This window comes from Podarcis bocagei (assembly GCF_964188305.1).
Source record: "Podarcis bocagei genome assembly, chromosome: 6".
Classification (NCBI taxonomy): domain Eukaryota; kingdom Metazoa; phylum Chordata; class Lepidosauria; order Squamata; family Lacertidae; genus Podarcis; species Podarcis bocagei.
Window position 1 is genome coordinate 58,588,841 of NC_138130.1, and position 9,997 is coordinate 58,598,837.

At 40.3% G+C, this 9,997-nt stretch overlaps 1 protein-coding gene across 3 annotated transcripts in view; it reads right to left on the minus strand.

Moving 5' to 3' along the window:
- NCAM2 (neural cell adhesion molecule 2) overlaps positions 1 to 8,849 on the minus strand; it is a 206,491-nt gene extending 197,642 nt beyond the window's left edge. For 2 of the 3 annotated variants that reach the window (XM_081199629.1, XM_081199628.1), the window contains exon 1: positions 8,544 to 8,849. In XM_081199629.1, the coding sequence (XP_081055755.1) occupies positions 8,544 to 8,595 (52 nt within the window). In that variant the 5' untranslated portion in view covers positions 8,596 to 8,849. The remainder of the gene's footprint in view (positions 1 to 8,543) is intronic. The other variant, XM_081199627.1, reaches the window with a different exon arrangement.
- Positions 8,850 to 9,997: the final 1,148 nt, after the last annotated feature.

Sequence of the window (9,997 nt, forward strand, 5' to 3'; positions counted from 1 at the left end):
TGAGAAACGAAGATGAGCTCTGACATACGCACATACAGCCCTAGTCATATTTGACTTTACTGATAATGATCAATCAGTGCCCTGAAGTGTGTTTTGCAAGATTGTTTTAAAAAGTTTATATTGCTACAGAGGTTGTGCGCCACCCCCAATCGCTGCAGAACAGTAGCATGAATCCAGGAGTTCCAGGAGCTAACCTGGGATGTGTTTCCGTTGGCAACACAGAGGAAACTAGTATCCTTAATAAACATGGCTTATTGTACACATACTCTGTTTATACCTGGGTCTACTTTGGAGACAGTTCAGAGTATCACATCTCATGAAGGGCTTGTTTCCCACAGCAGTGCAGCATTGAAATCCAAGGCATCCTGAACACCATCTCTGTGCCTCTGTCCCATCCTGCCAAGATGGTTCTGGCCTTCACAGCAGCTCATTAAGTCCCCTCCCTTCTTTCCTAACCTCTAAATTTCAAAAGAACACTACGTACCCTTATTACCCAGGCAACCTCCCCATCTCAACTCTGCTATTGTCTTCAGCTAACTAACACACAGCTGGTGGGGAAGACAGCATCTGCATGGTCAATTGTTCTTCCGGTACTTAGTTTTCATTCTCTTCTAAATAGTGTCACTATCAGCGATCTCCTGAACAGGAAAACTGGTTCAGCCTGTATTTTTTATTGGCCTGGCATCTTCCCTTCATTACTCCAAATATTATCTAAATTCTACCATATAATATTTTCTAACATTCACTAACTCTAGAAATTATGAGTGCTACTGCACCCCTAAACTCTGTTACCTCATATCTGTAACAATACATTCATTTATGTTGGTAACCTGGTCCATATCCCATAGCACATGGGGATGGGAATTCAGAAATCTTTTGTATTTAAAACAAGAGGCTATAGGTATGTGCATCTGTCTTGTTTTTACAAATGTAAAAATAACCAACAGTGCAAGTTTTCAAAATCAAAGCATTTTTCCCCATTGCAAAATTGATTACTTTTCCTTGCTACAGAATCATTAATTGAATGGGAGAATGTTTGCATTAAGATGTGCAGAATTACGTATAAGAAATATTTGTTTTTACTAGTTATGCAAACTTGTTTAAAGCGATTTCCCTTGAGATAAGATACATATTACTCTGATTGAATTGTGTTACATTTTGTTTAGAGCTCTTCAAAGAGATTTGTCTTCAGACAACAGCAATGAAGAGGTATATGGAATTAAAGCTGGAGGAACACTGAGAGAAAGGGACACTACGTGGTACAGTCTGAATGTAGCAAGACTAAATATATGTTAGTATTTCACAGAAGTTGATTCCATGCTCTTGAATAAAGGAGTAAAAGTTTTTCAAACACTTGCATGATCAACAGTGGAGAAGATATAATGAGGATTGTGACAAACGACTCAATATACTATTTAGAACAAAGGAAGCACTGTACAAACTTAATTTGTAGTTGTGCCTGGCAAGGGACTAATTGGGAAAAACGTTACAACATATAAGTATCACATCTTAAGCAGTTACACTACACAGCCCAAGTTCAATAAAGGAACAACAAAACACATGCCTACACAGTTCATTGTCATAATAAATTGAATAGAAACTTTCCCTTGCAAAATCAGGACAGAATGCATTAACACACATAGTCTCCAGAGCCTATCAATGGTTTTTGCATCTTCATGGCCTCTTTAACAAATTTGGTAGTTCTGCATGACATAAAGTAATTGTATGGCCAATAAAAAAATGTGTACCATTAGAGCTCCTCAGATCTGAATACAGACAACATTTCCTTATAAAGTGTACCATATCCCTTTTCTTGTGGCAACCAGGTGAGAAGTATCTATTCTCACCAAGTTGAACCCCATAGCATTCATTCACCTCCATCAACTGCAAAGGAATTCATGCTACATTTAGTCAAGCACCACCTCAGCTCATGTGAACAAGTATGGATAGATATGAGGTACTTTCTTGGAATATTATTATTTTTATATAGCTTATTGGAATGGCATTCTATTACAAGTGCCCTTGTAGTATGAATTTCAACATCATATAGTTGTTCTTATATGATCCTGAGTTGTCAGCCAGGATAACCAGAGTTTGGGGTAAAGAGTTTTTCCTCATCTGATAATTAACAAAAAAAAACCTCCAGGAGCAACTGAGTTCAATGTACTTACAAAACTATGGTGACAATAATGAAGGCAGTTTTCAGAATCTTGCCACTTGTAATGGGAGACTCGTTCAGTTGTATTCCAGATGCAGAGAGCTCTGATGACATCTCCCATGCTGATATAGCAACCATGATAGATTAGAGTAAAACCTAAAATGCATGAAGCCTTGAAGTACAAAAAGTATGAAAATGCTTGAGCACACCTTAGAATCACAGAATAAAGTATTGGGGTGGTGACAGCATTTAAAAACATAAACACTACATTAAAAAAGCAAAAAATAAAATAAAAACAAGCTGCAGAGCCTAGATAAACCACAGCTCTGGCTGCCATCTTGACAATTGAAAGTGGAGTACACATGCAATGTATAAGAAGTGAATAATCCATCTGCTTCCTCCAGTTCATCACATATATCACTCCCCAACGTACTGTAGGATGCTGACAAAACTGCAGATGTCATTGTTAAATTCTGGGACCTTTTGAAGGCCTTATCAGTTGCCGCTGTAGTATTATTATTATTATTATTATTATTATTATTATTATTATTATTATTAACCAGTTATTGGCTTTGAGCCAAAGTCATGCTTTAGAGTAGACCAGTTAAAATAATAGGACTTACTATTTCAATGGGTCCACTCTAAGCACAACAAAGTCTGGATGTAACCACTTACGTGGCACTTTTCTGAGAGGAAAATATATTATTTGAATAAGTTACACATGTCAAAAATGATGCGCAGCTGTGGGTATCGAGTGGGTAATCTTAACACTGCTTAGCTGAGGTCATATTAAAGTGCTTTTCTTTTTTATAATTTATTTATAGAATGGAAGGAATGAATTGGTTTGTATGTGATGTGATCTAACAAAACTCCCCCCACCCATTAAGGTAAAGGACCTGGTTATTAGAGCACATGATGCATTGCACATATAATTCAGAATTTACAGCCCTCATGTTCAGGCCCAGAGACTCTGCCACAAACATCTGAATTCCAAGTAAGATTTATTTCCAAACATCAGAGGATGGTAGAAAGCAATTATTAAACTTCCAGAAATATACTTTTGCTGAAGTCATCCTGTTCAGACAAATACTCCCATTGATTTCATTGTGTGTGTGTCACAGAAAGGAAGAGATAAATAGATAAAATGAGAAGAACAGTTATTTAAAGCTATTGAGCAAATACCACTAAATTTAGACTCCGAATCTGATTTGCTGAAAAGCATGAAAAGTTGAAATCTTAAAAAAAAAAACAGCCACAGTGTATTTTCTTGTAAATCTGTAGATAAACTACATTCTACTGCCATTTAAAAGCCTACAAATTCAATACCTAGTTTATGTCGAAAGCATATTGCATTTGGTTATCGCCACATTATTATATCTAAAATAGCTGATACTGACAGGCCAACACGAGAGGTAGATAGGCCTAAATTTTGATCTTTCAAATCTCCCTTTTTCACTGCAATATCTAAATCCTTGCAATTTGCTGTGGCAGCAGTGGTTGATAGTTCAAGGCAGTGTGTTAATGGAAGTGAGTGTTTGCAAAATGGTAGTAAGAATATTCTTGTTCCCAGATCTGTCATGTACACATATCTAAGGATTCAGATGTAACAACTGAGCTGGTCCAGAGCAGGCCTACTTTAGAGAGAGGGAAATACTACTAAATAGAATATTTCACACAAGAAATTCTGACCAATCAGAGAGGCAGAGGCATTTGTCCAAGTGTGCACTATACTGTAAATGTAGCCAACAACAATTCTCATGCAAATGCTTTCTACATGCAAGTACATATACAAGAAAATGGAGTGCTGCATCAAGTGTACCATCTGTGAGATTTATCTAAAGCTGAACACTGACCAAGGTATACTACTGATTCTTTTTGGTTTTTATTTATTACTGAGGATTTGTGTTGAGACCAACTCAGAGAACATGATACGTAATGAATAAAAGTAATAAATAAATGAAATGAAATATGAAAATATGGCTTTAAAATGATGCGAGAGTTGTTTTCATACACAGTGTCCTTACCCATTCACTAAGAGAGGCCTATGAACTCCACGTAGATTACCATCAGAAGAATCCCAAACAGAATTAATACACTACCATCTCTTTTAGTCTTACAAGTAATCCTTTTAAGTAGATGTATATGGATTAAAGCCAGTTGAATCCCATTCAACATCCAGTATGATATTGTTTAAGTTAGTAAAAAAAGTCCTTTCTGACTTTTTTGGGGGGGGAGGGAGAGCAAAATGCCAGCAAAATGGTTCAATTTTTAAAATGCAACTTTATCCAACCAATTTTAAAGCTTCTCTCTCATAAAGTAAACAAACTTTCTTGGTTTTCTTTTGTTTTAAGGTCATGATGTTCTTATTTTCAGCCAACAGAGCACTCTTGGCACATTAACATCCTCTATAATTACCTTTCAGCATCAGCCCAATTCTCTTTTCAGGAAGGATTGTAGGAGATCACTCGCCTGTGCTATACTGTTTATTTTGAAGAATGTAGTGAGGAAGAATAAAAGCCCTGACATGTCATCAGAATGTAACTCTGTGTTTTCCCAATCAGTTGCTCATCAGGGCAAAAGTAGCAGGAATAGCTACCCTTGTTTGAGTGCCAGGGGTGCTTTAGGTAACTGCTAATGTTAGCAACACTGCTCTTTCCAGGCAAGACTTTTTTGTAGTTCAATCAAAAAGGAGGGAAAATCAAAGTGATTTTCTGCAGTAGTCTAATATTACCTTAATATTACAAGCTGACACTTGCCCAGTCCCTTTTTAAGAAGTGATAGTGAACTTCCTACAGACATTTCAGAAGGAGAGATGGGAGTGTCAGGTAAGAGCCATATTATTTATTCATATGTACATTTACATCCAGGCCTTCAGCAAAATCTTTCTCAGATCATATTGAGCATAACAAAAAGATCAGAATGTACTGTACTTTACTTGTTTCAATTCACCATTGTACAGAAACAATGTCCTATTCCATCATAAAGCTAAGCAGTTTTTGAGATCCCAAATAAGCATTAATATTAACCTCTATGAAATCTTAACCTGGCATCCCATCATCCTCTATAAACCAGAATTCCTTATAGTAACAAAATGGGCTTAATCTATTTTCTGTGAATCAACCTTTTACACATATTTTATAGAGACAACTTAAATGTTGCAAGCCAACATTTTTTGCATCTTATAGTTAAATGTGGGCCTACAAGGATTTAAATTATCAAGACCAATGTTTCCCAACATTGGGTCTCCAGCTGTTTTTGGCCTACAATTCCCATCATGATCCGACCATTTGTCTTGCTAGCTAGGGATGTTGGGAGTTGTAGTGCAAAAACAGCTGGAGACCCAAGGTTGGGAAATACTGATCTAGACACTTTTCAGATATTGCTTTTTTAAAAAGACAACATACTCTTCAAAACATGTTTTTGGAGTGCATATCGCATTATCAGTACAATTAAATGTGTTGATTTGGGCCTTCTTATTTAATTATGACATTGATTAGCACTCAGGCTTGGCAGTTTTTTACTTCTGCTATTCTGAGCAAGCAGTTGCTTCATCTCAAACATATTGCAATTGCTTAAAAAGAAATGCATTCTTCCTTCACCAACCTAACAACACAATGCTTTCCAAAGAAACAAGCTTCAACCATGCTTCATAAAATCCACATCAACTATATTACCAACATAAAACCTGAACCTTGGGGGTTTGTATATCTAAAACAAATGACCCCAGTGATTACTGTCTATTTTATTTGTGCCTCCCATATGCTCTCCCACTTCTTTCAGTTATTGAGAGATAACATGCATTCTAAGATTCTAGATGAGTACACAGTTAAGAAGTTAATAGGATGCCCAAATAATTCTGACATTAACCAACAGAATTGTTCCAAATTGCGTCCTCCCAATTTTTTTCCAAGGTCCCCACCCAACAAGATGTATGTGTTTCTTGTTAATGAACGAAGTTTCTCTTCTTAATTCTTGCCATTTGTTTAGGCAATTTTATTTAGCCCTTTATTTAGTTCCATCCACAACAATTGTAGCAATCCGTATATGGGTTTCAGTGAGATAGATTACTCTGACAAAGATGCACATACACATACAAACATACAAGGGATGTGGTGGATGAAAATAACATGTTGTATTTGTACCTTAAAAAAACCATGAAACATGGTTTGTAATTGACTATGAAACCCAGTGGTTCTGGACAAGCCACTATTTCACAGAATGGATGACCAACTATAAAGCACACTGCATGCTGAAATGATTAAAATACAATCTCTCTTCAATGCAAATTTTATCAAAAGCAGTCTGACCCAAAGAACTGATCTTGAAGGCATATGGTCTAGATCTACTGATGAATCAATAAGGTCTAGCCTTGGATGTGGTATTCTTCAGAGTTATAGCAGAGTGCGAAATTGATCAATAAATATGTTGTTTGCAGTTAAGTCATTTTTAGGACATGGAATCTTCCCAGCTGAAGAACAATATGAATTTGCAAATTTGCACCCATCTATTTCTTGAACCTTAGCAACACCTTGCTCCACAAACTACCCCGCTAAGCAGATGTGAATGCTTAGGCTACTGTCTTCCATTGCCTCTTCTCTTAGCTCTAACTGTTGTTCTGCTGAATATCCTCAGGGCAGTACTAAATTACTAAATACAGTTGATCTGAAGTCTACCCAGAGATAGCAAAAAAAGAAAAGAAAACAGCATTTTCACTTAAGATAATAGCATCCAGTGACTTACATTCCTAAGGACATGAGATACAAAATAATTATGCGAGATACAGTCCTCAGTATCCCTAATTATCATTGGTTTGAAAATGTGCAACAGTTTGCTCTTAGGCATTTTATAAACCTGCATTGTTGATGTTGCTTTTAAAAAAAAGATGCTGCAGGTCTTAATTCTAAATGTGTTTGATGGAAGGGAAGCAGGGCAGGAAAATGGCTTGTGCAGCTAATTTGCATATCACTGCCTGTGCTCAGCTGAGGGGGAGATGAGAACAGAGAATTGAAGAAGTCACATCCAAAATGTCAAGCTGTGCTTGAAGAATGATAGAAGACAGACTCACTCTCTTTCTGCCTGTGTAAAAGCCTTGCTTTGACATAGAGTGAAATTAACAAACTTAGCCATTTCAGTAGAACTCTATCACCCCCTGCTGGACAGAATAATTCAGTAAAAAGAGCAACCTAGAAAATGCAAGTCCAGAAGTAATCCCAGTTGGTGAAATTCCACCCCCCCCTTTCTTAGATATGCTTTATAAATAAAGTGTATGGCATGCATCTGTCCAGCTTTTCCCCAGCATGCATACACACACACAAATATATATATGAACTTCCATGTAGCTAGTTGCCATAATACCTATAAATCCTTTCCCAGGGAGGGCAAAACAAGCTCCTCCAGCAATTTAACTGACTCTTTAAGTCATGCCAAAAACTTGTCTAAACAGTTTGAAACGCTGCAATTAATTTGCACAAAGGGGTTCTGTTAGTGCGTCCCATTCATACAGTGCAATGTTCCTTCTGCCTGTCCAAAAGTAGTGGAATCCTGAAGTAACCTAGGAGTAAGAAGCACACAACAGGCACAGACCAGCCTCTGTTTCAAGCGAAGCACTGCTAAAATGTACGTTTAAACACACAAACATATATCCGAAAACCAAAAGCGCCGAGGTGCAGCTTCTGCCTTTGCCTTCTTATTGCAATGCAACTGCCATTCAGTTCTAAGGATGTATACATGCCATGCACCACCTTGTATCAGAACGGCTGCGTGCATACCTACACAGATGTGCCATACACAACACAGCACCCAGTGTCTGCTGTTGGCAAATTTAATCCAAGAAAGCTCTCCTTACAGAACCACAAGGAGACAATTTTTTCCTCTTGTGGGGGTGGGGGGGGACCTCCAGATTTCCTCACTGGCAAGGACTCCCAACCCCTTTCAAATTCATTCAAATTGGGTAAATCCAGTTTAATTAGTATGTGAAGGAAGGCTTTACATTCAATCCCATTCCTTTTACTGCAGTACCAGGAGAGGGGAGGGGAAGAAAAAAAAAATCAAAATCAGCTGTGAAGAAACAAGGACAATCATTGTTCCGAATGATCAGAGAAAGATTAGCCCCCAAGAAAACTGCAGTTAGCATGCTCGTTTTCCATCGTATATCACAGACGTATATATCAACGGGGAGATCTTCCTCGATTTAAGAAGGTGACCAATGCAAAAGGCAAAATGATATTTCAAGTGTCAGGTTGCTGCTGCTACTGGCGATAGGAGTGTGAGGGTGGGGGCGCGCATTATTTTAATTGCATTATAAGCATCACGAAGAGATGGAGGAAGATTGAGGGGCTCATGGAAGAAGGGAAGGAAGGGAAGCGAGGGGGAATCGTTCTCCTACCTTGCCCGCTACTGAGGAACAATCCGAGCAGGTAAAGAGTCAGGCGGTTCATTTTCAGGAGCTCCCGTTGGTGGACAGTTCCCAAGTTAAGAGGCGCCGAGCGGAGGCGAAGCCAGCAGTCTCGCTCCTACTTTGCCGCCGCCTCTGCTGCTACTGCGTCGCTCTCCTCGCGCTCAAGTCTCCTCACCCCTTCAGTCAAAGGCGCGCGCCCGCCGCGCGCCCGCTCGCACATAGACGCGCGCCGCGAGAGCAAACTCCAGCCCCGAAGCCTCCTCACGAGCGCCGTTCGCCGAGTGACTGCAAGCGCCTCTTGGCGCCTCGCTATATCAAGGAGGCGGCGGCGGTAGCAGCAGAGGAGGAGCCGTTACACACACACACACGAAGGAAGGAAGGAATGGGAAGTATCCCTCCGCCGGCACACATGCACGGCTTGATTTAAAACGCGCGCACACACACACACACAAACGGGAGCTGGTCCAGCTCGACGAGCGGTAAAGAGCGAGGAAAGGGAGAGAGAGAGAGAGAGAGATTCTTCCGCGCCTTTTCGGCGCTCAGGCGCTGCTTCTTACAACATTCCGCGCCTTTCCCGCCCTGGCGGAATGCCGCCGAAGGGGAAACGGCTCTGAAGAAGAGGAAAGGGAGCTGCCCCCCGGAGCTGTGGGGAAGCGCGAAACAGTGGCGAGGCAGAACAGGAAAGAGAGAGGGGAAAAAAAAGTTTGCAGGAGCTGAAAGGCGACGGATATGCAGATTTGGAGGGGCTGCGTGGGCTCACATGCCTGTGCAGTGCGACAGGTTGCACCGAGGTGCGGGGAAGGAGGGAGACGAGTCGCGAAGGGGAGGCTGCTGCTGCTGCTGCTGCTGGAGGAGTCTCTGGTCAGAAAGGTTTCTACAGTGACAAAATCTGCCTGCTAGGTGCTGCAAGCGGGGTGGGCTGCGGTGGGTGAGGCTCCAGAACAACGCGGCGAGTGGCTGTCTGTAAAGACATGTCTGTATCTGCGAGGGGAGGCGGTTTTCTTTTCTTTTTTTCTTGCTTTTTTAATGAGGAGGAAAACAAAATGGCTGTAAGGAGAAAAGAGAAAACAAGTCGGGCATCTGGAAAGGCCACCTGAGACCGACGTTGGGGTGAATGGCTTGAGGCTATGCCGTCCAAAACGGGAATGCCCAAAGTTGAACGGAAATTTCCATGGGGAATATAGGACATAACGGGAGAGCAGGTGAAAGGGCAGAGAGAGATAACCACACCATCTTTGAGTGATGAGGATTTAAAAGGCGCTGAAATAATATGCATGGTTGAAAAGGCAAGGAATGGCTAAGTGTGGGGTAGATACACCAGAAACAAAGATTCTCTCTCCAAACCAGCAAGTCTGCATGGAGAAGGAGCTATGCAACCAGTGCAGGTGCAGATTGGCATCTGGATTGTTACTTACTGCATTTATACCCCTGTCATTTCTCCA